This window comes from Hirundo rustica, chromosome 6 (assembly GCF_015227805.2).
Source record: "Hirundo rustica isolate bHirRus1 chromosome 6, bHirRus1.pri.v3, whole genome shotgun sequence".
Classification (NCBI taxonomy): domain Eukaryota; kingdom Metazoa; phylum Chordata; class Aves; order Passeriformes; family Hirundinidae; genus Hirundo; species Hirundo rustica.
Genome location: NC_053455.1, coordinates 7,320,618 through 7,339,421, shown reverse-complemented (window position 1 = coordinate 7,339,421; position 18,804 = coordinate 7,320,618). Strand labels below are relative to the sequence as shown.

Here is an 18,804-nt window from a genome sequence, read left to right as displayed (position 1 = left end):
AAAGCAGCAAAATGCAAATGGTCAAGAAAGATAAGTTGATTTTTTTTATTATTATTTCTATGGAAGAAGTGCCTAAGATCTTCAAACAGGCGTAAGGGCCGCACAGTATTAGATAATGTACAATGGACAAGTATCATGAGAATTATTCTTACTGAAGATAACAAAAAATGTAGAACACAGAGAAAGCATACAAGAGGTGAATAAAAACATGAAGGGGTAGAGCACTTAAAGGTTAGAAAGACAGAGGCAAAGACAGGTGCATTGAACATGGGCACAAATGTGAGGACTGAACTAAATAAAAGGACTGGCTTTATTAAAAGTTAATTTCTGCTACCTCCACGGATGATTACATAGAAAATAACAATTTGACTAATTAGCTAATATTTGTACAGTACTTTGAATACATAAAGTGATATATAAGTTAATATAATTTCAATTAGACTGGAAATGAGATAGAATTATCAGTGCATTTATTAATATTTAATAAGTTCACTTCCAACAACAGCAACAAGCTTTACATTTTAATTGTGTGCTTCAAAACATAAAGCCAGAAGTGACTGCAAAGTGACTACAGAAATACTACCAAAACCCCACTCACATTAAAAATAAACAAGCACTGCTTTTTAACCAAACCAACACCCAAATTAAGAACTTTTGATTGGAAGACAAGCGACAGCACACACAGGCCATGCTTTGGTGCTTTTTCCTTCTGAAACAGATTCACCTCATGACCAGGTTGTGAATTTTTATGACCTGGCGATATTTCACTTTTTTGTGACCCTCCTCCTAAGAGCCACTCGTCCAGCTCAGAGCACTGAAAGAGGACAGAGTCTCCAGGCACGTGGGCTTGGTGCTCTCCTGGTGGTGGACAACAGGGTGAACTAATCCAGTCCCACCAGCTGCACTGCCAGGACCAGAAATAGTGCCCTTTTTAGGGAAGGGCTGCCACCCCTTGCTGAGAGTCTTCCCCAGACATTCCCAGGAATTCCCAATCAGGATTTCTTAAAGAGCATCGTTCCTGCATCCTCTTCCACACACTCCTGTCCCCCCCAGGCAGACCACATCACGTGGGGCCTTCCCTTGCAGATTTCTGCCACAGGCACCAAAACCAAACCCAGCTTCCAATGGTCTGTGCTTCCCCAGGAAGCCAACTGGGAGCTAAACCAATCCACACGGCAGAACCTGCAGGCTAGAAGTGCCAGCATCACCTGGACTCATGTTGGGTTTCGCTTCCAGAGCTGTCAGGGCAAAGCCATCAGCAGTGAGTACAGCATCCAACACCTTCATAAAACACAGCAGCAGCTACTCTTTACCAACCAGAGTAACTATAATTAAAAGGAAATAAAACTGCACATCAAACTGAGAAGCAAAGGAATTTTTAAGGATGTGAAATAAGTTCTTATTCATTTAGACAACCTCTATTTGATGGCATTTTGAAAGGAATTCTTGAAAGAAGAGGAAAAAAACTGGAGTGCAAAAAGAGTTATTCAAAGGTATTTTTTTTATTTGCCTTCGTTAAATACTATATAACGTGCTCGTATTTGAAAAACATCAATCAAATTTATAGATTCGTGATAAATAGTTGTAATTATAGCTGCCTGAAAATAATTCAGCTGTCACGTTTACCCTGTCAAAGTAAATAAGGCTGTCATTTTAGTTGATGTGTGTGACTTGAGTAAACATTTCAAAGCATGAATTTTGAAGTAAGATTTTCTCGCTTGAAACAATTGCTCAAATTAATTTTCCTTCCAACTGTAATTTATTATGCTTATTTTCTTAGTAAGCACAAACTCTTTAGCTATTTAACCAAAGCATCTTGGAGTGGATTGTGGTACATAACTCATTAATCATGCAAAAATGTACAACTAAAATACATGATCTTTTGACCAGAGAAAAAAAGTGTGATTGGTACTGCTCCATCCTTATAGTTGTAGTACCTCAAAGCATTTAAAACACTTCAAATTTATTTTTATACCACCCATGTATAGTTGGAAAATAGCATCATTCCCATTCCACCAATGAAGATCTGAGGCAAAAACATTTCCCACAATTAATAAGTGAATATTTTTAACAAGTGTTAGGCTCAGTTGGATGAGCTTAAGCTGATCCCAGCAAGGTGAAGACAGACACTAAGGAAGCTTTCTAAAGACAGACTTTGGGGGAACAGACATCAGAATATATTGGTGATTGAAAATTTTCCAGCTGTGGGCAACAGAAATTATCATATTTCAGTCAGACCATTTTTAACTCAACCTAAGGGGAAAGAGTATGTTACAACTTTTCAAAAGTAAAATGACAGAAACTGGGTTATCTGCTTACATCATTAAACAATTGAAAATACTACCTGATCTTTAAAAAAATAAACACACAGAAGGTACTTGGAAAACTCCCACTTTCAGGGGATCCGTCACTGAACTTATTGTTAGATTCACTGTGCTGTCTTCTGTTTATTAGAAGTGCAACACTATCAAAAATGAGTATTTCAACAAAATATTTTGAACAGTTCTGTTCAATAACAGCTTAAAGACAAGACTTTTCGTCACTTGGCTTCTGGATTAATGAAAAAAAAAAAATCTCTCAGTAGATTGTCAGCTTTCAGAATCAATATTTTTTTTTTTCTGAGGACATGACAATACTGCTAATATTATTGGCAAGTCATTATTTTGCCTACCTATTAAATAGGCACAGTGCTCCTTAACATCTTTGCTAAGCATTTGAGGCCTTACATAAGAGGCGAGGTGTTAGCACTTCAAAATGACTAGCTAAAACATACACTTATTTGATTCATGGCACTTAGGAAAATAACCTGGTTTTCTCCAACACACGTTTATTTTAGACTATATCACTGTTCAGTACCGTAAAGGCAAGATAAAAGCAGTAAGACTGCACTGACCTTTTCCTTAATGTAGACTCACAAACCTTCACCACCCTGATGACCTCTTTAACAGTCCTTCGGAAATCATGCATTCTCGCCGCCACTAGCAGAGCTAGAGAACAAGGACAGAAAGTTAATATCAAAAAGAGGGAAACTTTCTGAAGAAAAGCAGAAAACAGTCAGATAACTATACCCTCTCTTGGTCCCTGCCCTCAGCCAAAGAGCTGTAAATGCTGTTATGTTCAGCTGTGTCCCTGAATACTGCTGATGGACTTGACTTCACAAACCTTTGCTTTCTACCCACTAAGCTGAGTGCAAGTTGCACCCTGAAAAACACTGTGCTTTAACACTTGGGAAGCCATGGTTATCTACAGCACAAGAACATTTCAGTGATCACTTATTTTCAGTTACCATTTTTTTAGCAGAATTCACTGAATTCTGTCCTGAATAATAAGATCTCCAGAGACACACTGAATGTGCCTAAGCTGGTCTCCTTATTGCTGCCACTACTATCCTTGTCTTGCTGGTGCCCAAGTGCTTTCCTGCAAGCCCCTCTACACAGCCAGAAAACCAGCTGCATTTACATGGTGTGTTAATTCAGAGCACCAGCTCTGTTTTGAAGCACAACCCCCACTCATCCTGCAGTAGCTCACTGCACAGATCAGTTTTAAGCAGAAAAAAGTGCTTTTTTATAGAGGAAAACTAAACTAGAGTTCCACTTCTGGTATGTGTTTAAAGCGCTCCTAACAGGAACATCAGGGCTGAACTAACAACTGGTCATCCAAGCTATGTGTGGCACAGACTTTTAAAGCCAGGGCACCAAACTAAACCCAGTCCACAGTCCAACATGTGAGCTGCATATTGGATGGATGGATGGATGGATGGATGAATGGAGGGGGCTCAGCACCACCTGCTTCCATCTATTGATCCATGTCTGTTGAATTAAATTACTTGCTCATGTGGATACAGCCCATGTAGCACATCAAAGAGCAGACTGCTCTCCCATAGTCTATACTCAAATTTTTAGCAATGTGCAACTATCAAGTACTATTAACAATAAGGGGCTAGAAATGTCAAAAAAATTGCATAGTCCTGGGTTCTCAAAGGTTTGAGCATTACTTCTCTTTCATGCATACACATGTAAGATCTTCAAAGAAAATAAAGCACATACATGAACTCTGTGACTACCTGCACTCCTTCTTACTCTGACCCCATTGGCTACTACCTTTTAACCTGGCCCTCCCAAACCCATAGGTTTTATGCAAGCATCATGACAGCGATGGATCTTGGAAAAAGATGAAGACAGAGAGAAAAATAATTTCACAAAACAGGTCAAAGAGGGCACTTCTTGCATAAGACTCTGTGTAAAGACACAAATCAAAGTACTTGTACTAATGGTGTCATTTTAGCTGACAAAAAAACCTTTTAGCCGCTAGAGCCTGCAGAGTGGGGGCAAGAAAAGTACCAGAAAGGAGCTGAAAAAAAATTTCAAACTGTCAGCTACAAAGGGTCTGGGCAAGTACTGCAGGAGCAAGGGCAAAAATGAAGTTACAGTTTCAGCAACTATTTCGATGAAGACCTATATAATCTATAGGTGCCTGACAGAACAGAACCCCTGGAAGGTGGACATCGGCAATTCCAAGGGGAAGCCCTCGTTTGTCCCAGGCTTTCCCATCCCACCCGCTGCAGGGGCAGGGCTCTGACATACCCGCCCCGCAGAGCCCCGAGGGCCGGCGGCCGGTGTGCATCCAGTCCCTCTTCATCCTCTGCAGCAGCCTCAGAGCCGTCATGGACACCTCGTGGTTCTTATCCCCGAACTCCAGCATGTGTGCGAATCGGGGAATGTACAAACACGGATCTGCAACACAAAGTAACACAATTATGTCTAACCCTAACAGGGATTTAGGAAACGCGGCGCAGCGAGGCTGCTGCGCTTGTCTGGCTTCACCTCAGCAAACACAGACTGTGCTGCTGGGCAGATCCTCCACCACTAAGCTTTAGAAGCCCTTTTTGAGAAAACCTAAAACAAAATAACTTCTTGCTTTATAGACAGGAGATCTTTAAAACACTGCACAAACATTCTTACACGCTTTTCAGCATCCAAGGCTGCACATGCTGACTTGTGACACGTGAGCGATGTTACTGGTATCAGGGAAATCATGCCCAAAGTGAAGCATTTACAAAAGCTTTTGCAGAATGACATGATTTGGGCCCAAAACTTCTAACTTCTCTCCCAAAACTTCTAACATCTCTTGAAAAGTAACAAGGTAACTTGCGTGTTTCACCTCAAACCAAACTACCAGCTAAGCTTGAAAAAAAATTACTTGCTTGAAATCCTCCCTAACAAAAATCTAGTTATCTTCAAAGTCAATTCCAGCAGCTTCCCAGACTCATATTCCAAGAATACAAAACATTGTTTATTACAGATACTAAGGCAGAATTCCAGCAGCATAAAGTGCTGGAACCAAATTAACATCATTAGCACTACGACAATTTACATGGGCCACAGATCTGCCTCCAGATGTATGAACTTATTTCAAGCGTTGGTGTTATCAGCTTCAAACTAACCAAAATATGTCAGTACAGATTGTGCTCTGCCTAAACCAATTTATAATTTATCAAACAATCTTGTAAAAGCTACACTTAACACATGTTTACTCTTAGTTGAGATATCAATTTCTCATTTCCTGCCAGCCTTTTATCACTTGACCGAAAATCCATGATGTACGGTAAATTGTTAACTATTAGTCTCAACTCAATTTCCTCTGCTGATCCCCTATGTGAGCACTTAAACCGATAAAGATGAAAATTCAGCTCAAAACGCTAGAAAAATCTTAGGGATTTACAACTAATCAAAGCAGTTTCATTTAGCACCAAGTCCTAACAATGATGCCCTGTTGCTATCCATAATTACCAAGATCACACCATAGGCGATAATGCCTGTCAGCCCTGCAGAAGCATTTAAATGAAAGCACTTACAAAGCAAGAACTTCCAACTCTCAAACTGAAGAAATTCCAAGCTGCAGTCCCTTCCCAAACATAATCTGAAAAATCAAAGGCTTAGGAGAACTTTACCAATCCCCATGATTCTAAGGACAGGTGTTCTGCGCTTCCAAGTATGATTTTATGAAACTCTACTCTAGACAAATGACATATTCCAAATTCAATAACAAAACCTCCAGCCTTTCAGGAGCCATAGCCTGGCTATACATTTTAACTTTGCTCTTGGCACTACAGGAACACGTGCAATGTTACAAAGCAACGCCTGGTTTGCTTTTCCATCTCTTCTTATCCAGAGAGTGCCCAGCTTCAGCTCCTGCAGCCACCAGAGCAGAACACACAGTATCCTGGCCACATATTGTTATAAATATACATCACTTATTTCCACTCCCCCACTAGGTTGAGAATCATAAGGGTAAGGAATTCTAACATCAATTCAAAGGGAGATAATTGAATATCTCCTCTGGGTCTGGCCCTTATTCTTGCCAAAGTCAGTGGCAAGTGCTGTACCCATGGCATCTTAGTTTCTATCACCAGCTTCAAAAGGTGTTTCTTTATTTCTCCATTCATTCTTTCTACCTGGCCCAAGCTCTGGGGGTGCTAGGGGATATGGAAGTTCCACTGTACTCCTAAAGCAGTCAAAACCCCTTGAAGAATCTTTCCTGTAAAATGAGTTCCCCTATCTGAGTCTATTGCTTCCACAATCCCGTATCTTGAAATTATTCTTGGAAAACACTTCAATAACTAATCCTATAGTTGCTGAAATAGTTGGAAATGCTTCTGGCCACCCTGTTAGCTCACATACTATTACCAGAAGATATTTAAACCTTGCCACTCAGGACATTTCAGTAAAATCCACCTGGCATCTTTGGAAGGGACACAACAGCCTAAGGCCTCCCTCCCCTGGGGTAATTTTCTTCGTAACCCTGTTATTTGCTTTAGCACAAATCAAGTAACCTTCAATAGCTCCCTATGGAGAGGTACAACAATTACACTTACCTTTGTTAGGGGTACCCTCCAGTAATCGGATTGAATTAATAATAGTAGTACACAATGCAAACAAATAGGCTCACCTTTAGGGAAACATATTTTCATTTATTTCTCGTCAATCAATCCATTATTTATGTGGAGTCAAACTTCACAGGACCAAACTTTGATCAGTTTAATAATACTACCAATTGGAACAGAATTATCACCATTCTAGGAAACACATCAGATGTAAATTCACAGCATACCTCACCAGACTGCAAGGAGCAACTCTCAGCTGTCCCTCTGGAGCTGGGTTTCAGAGCTGAATTTTGGGAGCGTTTACACATTTGCATTGTAGCTATTCTGATATTTCTGCTGGCACTCATGCCCACAGGTCATTTGACAAAACATTGCACATCGTTAATTTGAATTCTGAAGCTACCAAACAGTCAGAAAACGAATACGTGGGTGGGTTTTAAACAGCAAGCCTTAAAATAACCCAAAAAAGTAAGACAGTGAATATATAAATCAGAGGCTGAGCCCAGGTTAGCACAGACAGGTCCCGCATGGATGCAAACATTTGAAAATAAATAAATAAGGAATGTTAGAGGCTGCAAACCTCAAACACATTGCTTCGTTCCAGGGGCACCACACCAGCACGGGTGCACCGAGGGCGCCCTGCTCGGAGGAGCGGTCCCCTTTGACTCTGGGCTGCAGAGGGGATCCTCCACATACGAGCAAGTTACAGTCGAGCAAAACACCGCTGGTTTTCCTCAAAGGGGATGTTGGGGGCCGTGAAGCAGGTCAAAAGAAAAACTTTATTTCACGTTTTAAGAAAGTAGCCTGTGTTTTGCTGAAGACTTTCCCTTCTCTCCTGATCCCAATTTTGACTCGGAACTCGGACTTCTGGAAGAACTCTGATGCCACACAAGAGGATGTAAGAAGGATGTAAGACCAATTTCGAGCTGCGCTCGAAAGAGTGCTCCCCACCGAAAGCGGCAGGCTCGCAGCGAAGCAACAGCCGATCCAGCTAGAGATCCCCCCAGGGAACTGTCACAGAAGGGGGACGGTCTTCGCCGAACGATCCCGGAGGATGGGTGGGACGGCCCGAGCGCGGAGGGCGCGCACAGGCGGGGCACGGCGGCCGCAGGGAAAGGGGAGGAACCCCAGCAGCGTCCCCGGGCTGGAGCAGCCCCTCCGCGGCCGTGCCCCCGCGCCCCGGGCGGCGGCCCCGCGGGGCGGCGCGGCTCCCCCGCCCGGCGCAGCGCGGAGCGGCGGCGCCCCCGCCCGGGCCGCCCGGGGAACGGCGCCGCTCGCTCGGAGCCGACCCCCTCCGCCCCGCCGCGGTGCCCCGCGCCACCCCGCGTCCCTCCGCGGCCGTCCCGCTGCGGCCGGAGCGGGCACCCCGGGCGGCGCTGGGGACCGATCGCGGGGGCACCGCGGGGCTCGCTCCCGGCGGACGCCCGGCGCTGCGCACGTAGGCGCGGGGGGGCGGATGACGGGCGGGCGGCGGGGCGGGGGGCGGCCCTTTCCCCGCCGCGCCCCGGCGCTCGCCATTGGCGCGGGCGGCAGTGACGCGAGGCGCGGCCGCTGCCTCTTAGTGCGGGAGGAGGAGGCAGGGCCCGGCAGAGCCGTGCCGAGCCCGGCCGTGCAGCGTTGTATCCCACTGCCAAGGGAGCGCCCGGGGCAGCGCCGCATCGCTCCCGCCCGCCGCGGAGGAGCCGGGGCGCGCCGCGGGCAGCAGCGCCCCTGGCGCGGGCGGGAGGAGCGCGGAGGAGCAGCAGCAGCGGTGGCGGCCGCCGCGGGGACCGGAGCAAAGTTGGTGCGAGCGGCGGCGGGGCCGCCCGGGAGCGGGACTGCAGGGAGCCGCCGCCTCGGCTCGGCCCGGCTGCCGCGGATGTGCCCCCGCCGGGCCGGGAAGGACGGAGCGGAGCGCTGGCAGCGGGGATCGGGCGGCTGGCTGCGCTTCACCCTCGCCGGGCTGCTGCACTCGGAGGATTTGTGGATTGACTCTCGCTCCTGACCCACCGCCTCTGCCGGATTCCTGGGGTTTTGTTGCTGGATTTTGGCTTTTTTTTTTTTTTTCCTTTTGGTTTATTTTTTTTTCCTTTTTTTATTTTTTTCTCTCCCCGTTCCTCGGGGAAGGAACTGCCTGCCGGCCCCGCTCGGGCTCCCCGCTGCAGTCGTGGCAGTGCCGTGGAGGCTGGGACCCCCCTACAAGCCAAGGTGAGCGCTGGCACTGATCCGACACAGCATCACCCCTTTCCCCTCGGAAAGGTGCGTCGGGCCGGTAACCAAAGAGCGGGCACACACTCCAAAAAAACCAAAGGCCACTCTGCATCTAGAAGCGTACAAAATATCCTGATAGTGGGACTCGCATTTGGGATCTGTTAGTTGTCTTGCTCATGCCACTGCCCCCTGGTTGCCTCAATGGCAGGATCATGAAGTGTTTGACTTTTTTTCTTCTGCTTCCAGAGACCTTAAAGAAGTCCAAAAAGAGTGTGAGGTCAAACGGCAAGGTGCCAGGATGCTATGAGATAGTGCCCCTGTCCCTGAAGAAGAAGATGGCTGCAGAACTTTACCCTGCCAGCACCAACACTAACATTGCAAACAGCAACGCCGCCGCCGCCGCCACCGCTGCCAACAGCAAGAAGAACGCCTTGCAGCTCCAGCAGAGCGCCCAGCCGCCCCCGCCGCCCCAGCTCCAAAACCTCAACAACAACAACTTGGAGAGCGCCAACTGGCAATCCTTCCATCCCACGCTGCGGGAGAGGTAAGGGCCAGGCCCGCCGGACCCTCCCCGGGCGGGCGGGAGAGCGAGAGGCGCCCGCCCTGTGCACCTGCGCCCCGGGCAGGCCTGAGCGCAGGGATGGGCTGGAGCCCCGGGGGCCGCCGGCGGGAGGCTGGGGCACCGGGCGAGGGGCAGCCCGCGGCTAACGGGGCTTCTCCCCCCTCCCCTGCTTGCAGGAACGCGCTGATGTTCAATAACGAACTCATGGCCGACGTTCACTTCATCGTGGGCCCGCCAGGGGCATCCAAGAAAGTTCCTGCCCATAAGGTTTGTGCAGATAATTTTTGGCTTTTTAATGCTGCCGTGCAGGTCCGCCTTCTAGCCCCTGCCTTACAACTAGGTTGCACTTTTTTTTTTTTTTCTTCTAATGATAGCTCTTTAATCCCAGAAGTAATTCACATACACTGCAATTAAAGGGACCAGTGTAAGGCAGTGTTCTGCTTCCACTGCAGCTTGTAACTTTGGCTAAATGTAGCTTTTAGGAAAGCCAGCATGCTCAGCCGTTCCTGATCCATGTTACTGAGGCTTCTCTCTCTTTTATTTTCCAGTATGTTTTGGCAGTTGGTAGCTCTGTCTTCTATGCTATGTTTTATGGCGATCTCGCAGAGGTCAAATCTGAAATCCATATACCAGATGTGGAACCTGCAGCCTTTCTAATCCTATTAAAGTAAGTGGCCACTATAAGTCTGCTAATTACATGGACAGAATCAAAGTAGCTTATAAAATATACATCTCCTAATTGACATTGTGCAATATGCACTTATTGCTGTTTACTTAATGTGCTGACAAATATCGAATGTCAGATTCACTGCCAGCAAAGACGACTATAGATTATTTTCATGGCCTAATTTTCTTTTTCCCTGAGAAACTAATTTTTTTTCATCCTTCTCCCCCCCCCACCCCTGCTAATGTAGGTACATGTATAGTGACGAAATAGACCTGGAAGCTGACACAGTTCTGGCTACACTTTATGCTGCCAAGAAGTACATCGTGCCGGCCCTAGCAAAGGCTTGCGTCAATTTTTTGGAGACCAGCTTAGAAGCGAAGAACGCTTGTGTCCTGCTGTCTCAGAGCAGGCTCTTCGAGGAGCCAGAGCTGACGCAGCGCTGCTGGGAAGTGATTGATGCTCAGGCAGAAATGGCACTGAAGTCAGAGGGCTTCTGTGAGATAGATCAACAAACACTAGAGATCATTGTAACCCGGGAGGCACTCAACACCAAGGAAGTGGTAGTTTTCGAGGCTGTTCTCAACTGGGCAGAGGCCGAATGCAAAAGGCAAGGGCTGCCGGTTACGCCACGCAACAAGAGGAATGTATTAGGGAAAGCTTTGTACTTGGTGCGGATTCCAACCATGACTTTGGAAGAGTTTGCCAACGGAGCTGCCCAGTCCGACATCCTCACCCTTGAGGAGACTCACAACATATTCCTATGGTACACAGCTGCAAATAAACCCAAATTAGAGTTCCCCCTGACGAAAAGAAAAGGACTCGTGCCTCAGCGCTGCCATCGGTTTCAGTCGTCTGCGTATCGCAGCAATCAGTGGCGGTACCGGGGGCGATGTGACAGTATTCAGTTTGCCGTAGACAAACGGATATTTATAGCAGGACTGGGATTGTATGGGTCAAGCTGTGGCAAAGCTGAATACAGCGTCAAAATCGAACTGAAGCGCTTAGGCGTTGTCCTGGCTCAGAATCTGACAAAGTTTACCTCCGACGGCTCCAGTAACACCTTCTCGGTGTGGTTTGAACACCCTGTGCAGGTCGAGCAAGACACCTTTTACAATGTAAGTGCTATTCTTGATGGTAACGAACTCAGTTACTTTGGACAAGAGGGAATGACTGAAGTGCAGTGCGGGAAAGTGACGTTCCAGTTCCAGTGCTCCTCGGACAGTACCAATGGAACCGGAGTACAAGGAGGACAAATACCTGAGCTCATTTTCTATGCATGATGCATTTCACCTTGATTGTATTCCATTGCTGCAATGATGCACATTAAGGGATTTTTCAGTTTTCCTACGAACTCTGCAGCAGTATGGAATGTTACGCTACTTACCTATCTGCTACATCAGGCTATACAAATAAGTGAAGGAATGCTCTTGAATTTAATCTTATTTTATTTATTCATAAGCTATTTGACTTAATTATTAAGACTGCAACATGCAGAAAAACGTTAAATTTTGCACGTACTGTGCATTTATTTTGTATATAGATAACTAACTTGCAGACTGCAGCTGACTCAAACAGAATGTTCTAAACTAGAGCAGTTTACGAATCTGTGATATATAAAACATTTTTACTTGCCCTAAATCCTGTGTACTTGATCTTTGCTGACCTTATGGCTCGTGTGTGTTAATTCATGTACAGCTACCACGGGTGATGCTGTGTGCATCCACACCCAGCAACTAGGAAAGTTCCCTCTCTTGACAACTGAAACTATCCATCAGCAGCCTTTAATTTCCCTTCATGAGAAAAGGAGCTGACATTTGAGGAAGCTTAGGGTTTTTTGTGTGTTGCCCAAGCTGAAGATAGACAAACCATCAGTGTAATCAAAGCTGATCCAAATCATCCTGTGGCTATATTTGAAAACTCCTAATGCCCCTTCACTTGCAGCATCTCTGTTAACCTCCAGCCTGCCCACCAAACAACAACACTGCCACTTGCACCTGTCAAACTATACCCCCTCCTTGAATGGCCGGAGTCAAGACACACAGATGAAGTTAATTAATTCAGTGACAGGGCTGCATCACAAATTTAGCCCAGGGCTGTATTATTGGCAGACACTATCTGAATTTACATCCTATCCTTATACAGAGCACCAGGTATTATAGAAATTCTTACAAGAAGGTGTTTAGGTTAAGATTATTAATTAGAAATAAGCCACTTAAAAAAAAAAAAAAAGCTGTTGGATCTTTCTTCCTGCTCTGTGTTTTTTGGAAAACACAGTCTCAGACATTATCAGCAATCATTTTATGCTAGCACTTTTCTCAGAAAGTGATGAAAGTACTTATTTTTTCTCAAATGTCTCATTATCATACAGCTGAGCCAATTAGAAATATTTACTGGATTTTATAAATCTTGGGCTGAGCTTGGAAGAGAGCACTCAAACAGCAGTCTAAACCAGTATTTTTTCCATGTATAACAAGTACCTCTACATCTAACACGTTTGCCTTTTCCCAAGCTGCATTAATTCTCACCTTGAAACTGAGCTGCAATGCAAACCCTGCCTGTTTTGCTCTCTCAGGAAAAAAAAAAAAAAAAAGACCAAAAAAGTAATGAAAACTAAGAAGGGAAGCGAATTACTGAAAACAAGACCTCTGTAGCAGAGCTGGAGCTGTCGCCGTGGCCGTTGGCTGCGTGGTGCCTGGGCGCTGCCGTGGCGATGCTCCGTGTGCGAGCTGCTGCTCCCCTTGCTGCAAAGGCAGCATCCCCTGCCAGCCCAGTATGGCTGAAGGGGTGTGCCTGGGTTGTTCTGCAACACAGCCATCTGATTCTCTCTTAAGGAGAGTGGGAGTGAGAGTGGGTAAAGATGCAGGCAGATAATTCCTACACAGAGGTGGATAACAGTCACGAGGCCTCACTATAAATGCATTCTTTTAACTGGAATTGGCACAAATTCCCTTGGCTTAAACCCACAACCTAGAGAATGGCTTCTATATCCTTTCAACATGTTAAAACCCACCTTCCTATCACAGTTTGATTTCAGTGTTGACTTATTAGAAGTCATTCATATGTTTGGAAAAAGTTGCTCTTCATTTTCCACCAAGCCGCTTAGCTACAGGTGATGGACAGATAGTAAATAGTAAATTTGGCAAATACTTATCAAATGTTGCATCTGTGGAATTGAAGCGTGACAGGCCTGTAGGAGCTTGCTGACACACACAAATTTGTTACACGTCACTCCATTGTCTTAGTACAGCCCAAATTACTCTTGGAAAAAACAACAAAACTATTTTGCAAAATAAAACAGCATCCAAATAGCTCTTATATAAAGGAGAACATGCTCTTATAGTCAGCAGTGCTCCTCTGCCTGGATTGATTCACTATAGCTATATATTCACTATAGCTTCACTATAAAGTTACTACTTGGGTATTAATATACAATACTATGTATATGTATATATAATGTGTGCGTATATATATACACACACACACACTTTTTTTTTATTTTTTCCCCAAGGAACCAGAGAAAAAAAAGACTCAAATAGTCAAAAGTCAAATTATTAAAAAATACCTATGGCTGGAGCATTTATGCAGAGTTCTCTGGCCAACAGAAGGAAAGTTCTTCCCAGCACATAGACATTCACCTATTAAAAGACAAAAAAAGCATTATGTAAATCTTAAGCCACAAATGTTTTAAATAGAACATTTATATGGAAAGGAGAAAACCCCAACTTTTGAAATCTTAACCTGCTTAAAAAAATTCAAGTTATACAAGCAATATTCATACGTACAGGATAGTACTCAGTGCTTGTCAAAATCTGCACAAATTAGCATTGTAAATCAAAGCATAAGTTTATACTGAAAAAAATTATAAAAAGTTGTTCATCACGCTCTTTAGTGGGCTTAGTGCTGCTCTGTAGTAGTTTTTCAGTTGTCAAATTACGTCATAAGGCATTAACTAGACTTCAATGTAATATCAGTACATATAAAATGTCATTTATCTTGTACTATTACAAAACCCGAGCAAATACAAGTCAGTGCAAATTTCAGTTCTGCATGATCATCTGCAGTAGCATAATTAAGTATTGCACAAGCACACACCAAACCAAGGAGCGGTGCTCCGTGCCCCAAGGGTTATTTGTCATATCTTGCTGTTTGGACATTGCTTCAGATCACATTAAAAACCAAAAATTAATTAATTAATTAATTAATGATCAGAAAAGCCCTAAACCACACCAAACCTGCTCAGGCACCAGGGACAGAGCTCTGCTCTCCTTCACTGCTGCACCCAGGAGGATGTAAATTGCAGGGAAGAGTTACCCCTCCATACTCTGATTTGCAATTTATAGCACAGACAACCATATTTGTATTTTACAAGTCTGAGGAAGTTTTCTTTCTCTATCTTAAGATGTGTTTTTGTGGTCAGCAAGAAAGGCAGGATATACTCCAATTCCCAATCAGTCTCAAACATTCCCACGGAGCTCCGTGAACACCTTGCTTCCCTCAAGGCATATGTAAAGGTCAAGGTTAATATAAAAAAAACTCCATCCTCCTACACTCCAAGCACGTAGGGTTTTGGTTTGTTTTGAACAATAGTATTATACTCTATTGCTTTTATGGAACAAAACTGCCCCTCTCTTTCCTATGCCTGGATAGTGAAGGTGTTTACTTTGCAGTCAATTACACAGCCGGGTGATGATTATGGTACAAGCCTGGAATTAAAAAGCTGTTGCTCTTTCCATTTCATCAAAGAGCTTTGCCAACCTTAGTTTAAAAGCAGGCTTTCTCCCAAGTGTATAGATGGTTCTACCAAACTAGCTAAAATATATGTATCTCAACAACAACCACCCCCAAACAACTGACATATCTTCACCTAGCCCTTCAAAATGTTTACATGAAAATGTTCTTAATGTGTATTTTTCTCAAATATAGAAGAGATCAGAAATTAGAACTTCAAAGGAACCCTCAGAGCGATCACATATCCTGAAAGTGACTGTGCAATCAATTATACATGATATGATGGTAATTCATTCCATATTTAGTGAAAAGTGAGTGTATTCCATGCTGCGTCTGACCAATGATTTGACTGGCCTGGAAGATGCAAAAATATAGCCTTAAATTTTACTGCCCTTTTTCTTCCTGAAATAGCAGACAACATAGAAGCACTATTCTAGGGGGAGGAAAAGAGCCAAACATACCCTCGGAATGAGAAGTCTATTTACTAGGAAATAAGTCACTGAATTTTCTACAGAAAAAAATACTGGAGTCTGAGAGCACGATTTTCCATGAGCCATCGAGACAGAACAGATACCACTAAAGCAAAATGTCTGCAGTGTTTCAGTTGGCTTTAGATTCACTGCAAGCTCAAAACGGGTTGTTTTGACCTTTTGTCTAAAAAATATTAACATAAAGAATGAGTGTTTGGCTGTAATTTCAGCCTTCTAAGCTGGACGACCAAGTTACCATAAATCCTCAACCTCATCACTTAGATCTTGTTCTGCAAGGACGATTTCACCGCACAAATCAATAAAGTTACTTCAGTGGAGCCAAGTACGTATGACGTTTCTGTTAGAGGCCTCACAAACTCATCTAGTTCTCTCATATTAATCTAGAACAAAAAACATAAAACTCTAATCCAAACAAATATTTTTCCTTCTACCCTTTTTTCCTTGTCACGACATCCAAACACTTGATGTTTGTCACCATCAAGCCACGTCACTCTCTAAGAAACTCCTCCCAAGCAATTTTCCCATAAACGCAATAATAAAGACCAAATAAATATGAAGAGGCATAAAGAAGCAGTTTTTTTTTTCCTAGTGAAGTTCTAACAATCAAAGTGATTGCCAAATTAAATCTAAAGCAAAGACAAATGAGTAATAAATGTGCTCAATGACTATTTAGCCTTTCCTTGGCGTAACTAAAGGTCTCCTGATCTATGGTTTATTTGAGAAGCAATGCACTTAAATCGAACCTGCTTTTCCACTTCACCCACATCATCACTGTTTTATCACTGACTTCAAGGTGCAGGCAGTGTATTTGCACAAAATAATAAATTAAAAGAGAAATGGTAAATGAGGGAATTTATTTCTTTTGCTCACAAGCCCATTTCTTTGTAGTTTCTGGTTACTACCAATTTAGAAAGAAAGCAAAATATACAGTACAGTCCATGTTCTGCATTGATTTCCTCATGAAGCTCACACATTTTTAATGCCAGGGTCACAAAAAGAATCGGGAATATTTAATTGCTTCCAGTTTTTCTGGCAAATCAGTAGGAAAAAAAGACTTCAGGCCCTCTCAAACAATATGTTTCTCAGCTTTGAAAGTTAACAGATATTCACAGGTTCTGGGGCACTTCCTATACATGAAAATTAAAGATGGCATAAAGTTCACCCAGAAATCTGTAATGCCACTGAACTCCTGCAACATGGTATTAACATCTCCTGGGTTTAGTGGAAGGTGGCCCTTTCACTAAAATTTTATTCCACTATCACTGATTTCAACTATTACTCACACACAGATCCCGTGATAGAAGAGATATGATATAAAATAGGCATTTAGAGAAGGACTTTCTTTACTCTCATCATTTGGTTTTTCTGCACTCCATTAAGCTTAGAAAATTAAGAGAATTAATTTAGAGGCCTACTTTAATTTCTAGTTCTTTCTTCATTAAGAACTTCTTATAAAAATTCATATACTCCAATCCATCAAAAGCTTAACGTTCCAAATTTAGAATCATATGACATTTGCATTTATAAAACCTAATTTTATATGAGTTCTTAGAATGGCGAATAAACAAAAATGCCCTTCTAAAAGGATGTCTCTGGCTTAAACTTGAATTGGCACAGCTTTAAAGCTTACCACATCAACTTCAGCCTTTTTTCCCCTTAATTTAAAAGGATCATACTGAAAACCAGTATTTCTCCAAACTCTCCCCAGTCAAAGCTGTTGAAGTGAGACAATTGTTTTATAGACTTTCATAAGACTTGTGCTCTTTTTTTGCAGATTTTCACCAGATATTAAAATTTCCTAAACTTGATGCAATCACAAGGTTCAAGCATCAACACCTAATGCAAAAGAGGGCTGTCAACCTCTCTTAGAGAGGAGATTTTAAAATATCTGCAAACCCCGATAGTTTTTACCATATTCTCTTACATTCAACTCATATTTAATACAGTAAGTTTACCAGCATGCGGACCCATCATGGATTTTTAATTTAAAAAAAGGCAAAACAAAAAAACCAAGTAGCTTCTTTAGCAGGAAGACATTTGTCAGACAAAGAAGTTTGTGCTCACTAAGCCACTGCAAAAACCTCTTTTTACAGGAGATCTTAAGAGTCTCTAAGATGTTGTCCTTTACCAATAGTTAATTTCTGTTCTCATTATCACACACATTATGTTAATTAAAAGGGGCATTTAGTGAAGGAATGGCTTCCAATTATTCAGTTACATCTTCACAACAAGATCCTTCTACTTGTTACGCTCTTTGCCCTTCACAGTATTTTTTGGAGACAGTCTTTTCATTTCACATCTGTCAGTCATCAGACACTGATTTCAAAGGGACACTTCCAGAGAGACTCTTACCCTTTCATAATTTCCTCTTGCTTTCACATCATGCCTGATCTGTTCACAAATACCAATATACTTCCACTTTCAGAAATAACAACAAACACCTCATTTCCAGTAACACAGGAATTCATCAGTCTAACACCTTCCAGAATTTTAAACTCTCTTGGGGAAAAAGGGACTCTCCCATTCATACAGTTACCAGGTCATGTTAACTTCTGGACAGTAGCAAGAAATAAAGCTGCCAACGTTGAATGGAAGTTTTTGTTTGACCATAAGCTCCATAAAGTTATAAATCAATAACCCTTCCACAAGCAATTTCCAAGAAGGCTTTTCACGACCATAGTGTGGCATTCTGGCAAAGTACTACAAATGGTGACAGTGGTTAAGATATTCCTCTAGAAAGACAAAGACCGGGCAGTTGGAACACGATGAGAATTCACACTGTGAAACATCCATGGCTGCTTGCCTAAATAATTAAGCAAGCATGAAAAGCAAATGAGTTTTTAAGGAGAGTGTCTGTTGCTGGGGAAAGAGGCACCTGTGGTTATTTGATTCATTATTAACATTTCTAGTGTAGCAATGCCTGAAGGTCCCAACCAGGTTGTTTAAATTAACTCAATCAACAGCAGTTTGCATAGGGGCAATAAAGGCAAATACAGTCAACATGTTAATAACTTTAAATGAACAAAGGGTATTAAAAACTGAAGCAAACGAGTAGAGTCTTTAAAAGAATACTTTGTTTTACCTTTCTCCATGCAATAAACTGAAACTTCCTATTTTTTTTTGATCCAAACTGCTTTTAGAGCAAAAGGTAACGCACAAAAATACAAACAAGTAGCAAACTCAGCTTGTCAGGCTGTCATTCAAAAGAAACACAGATCAAAATTAAGCAGCTTCCCTCTCATACTGGGCTTTAAAACACTGCCCTCAGTCTAGAGACTCCAAA

General features: G+C 43.1%; 2 protein-coding genes across 5 annotated transcripts in view; one reads left to right on the top strand and one right to left on the bottom strand.

Moving 5' to 3' along the window:
• Positions 1-18,804, bottom strand: part of BRF1 (BRF1 RNA polymerase III transcription initiation factor subunit) — a 171,875-nt gene that overhangs the window by 80,774 nt on the left and 72,297 nt on the right. For 2 of the 3 annotated variants that reach the window (XM_040066096.2, XM_040066097.1), the window contains 3 exons: positions 13,865-13,937; positions 4,584-4,733; positions 2,894-2,987 (listed from right to left, as the gene is read on the bottom strand). In XM_040066096.2, coding sequence (XP_039922030.1) covers positions 2,894-2,987; positions 4,584-4,733; positions 13,865-13,937 — 317 coding nt within the window. Of the gene's footprint in view, positions 1-2,893; positions 2,988-4,583; positions 4,734-7,463; positions 7,867-13,864; positions 13,938-18,804 lie in introns of those variants that run through there. The other variant, XM_040066098.1, reaches the window with a different exon arrangement.
• On the top strand, positions 8,743-11,940 carry BTBD6 (BTB domain containing 6). Of its 2 annotated transcripts, XM_040066100.2 has the most exons (5): positions 8,743-9,070; positions 9,320-9,617; positions 9,812-9,902; positions 10,184-10,302; positions 10,550-11,940. In XM_040066100.2, exons 2-5 carry the CDS (start codon positions 9,409-9,411, stop codon positions 11,580-11,582), a joined length of 1,452 nt encoding a protein of 483 aa, XP_039922034.1. In that variant the 5' UTR covers positions 8,743-9,070; positions 9,320-9,408; the 3' UTR covers positions 11,583-11,940. The 2 variants fall into 2 exon arrangements, with proteins under 2 accessions (XP_039922034.1, XP_039922033.1); XM_040066099.2 differs by having other exon boundaries at positions 8,743-9,617.

Coding starts and splice junctions, on each gene's coding strand:
- BTBD6 (XM_040066099.2), top strand. CDS start 9,250: ATGCCACTGCCCCCTGGTTGCCTCAATGGCAGGATCATGAAGTGTTTG. Junction 9,618..9,811: donor CATCCCACGCTGCGGGAGAG/GTAAGGGCCAGG, acceptor CCCTGCTTGCAG/GAACGCGCTGATGTTCAATA. Junction 10,303..10,549: donor GCCTTTCTAATCCTATTAAA/GTAAGTGGCCAC, acceptor CTGCTAATGTAG/GTACATGTATAGTGACGAAA.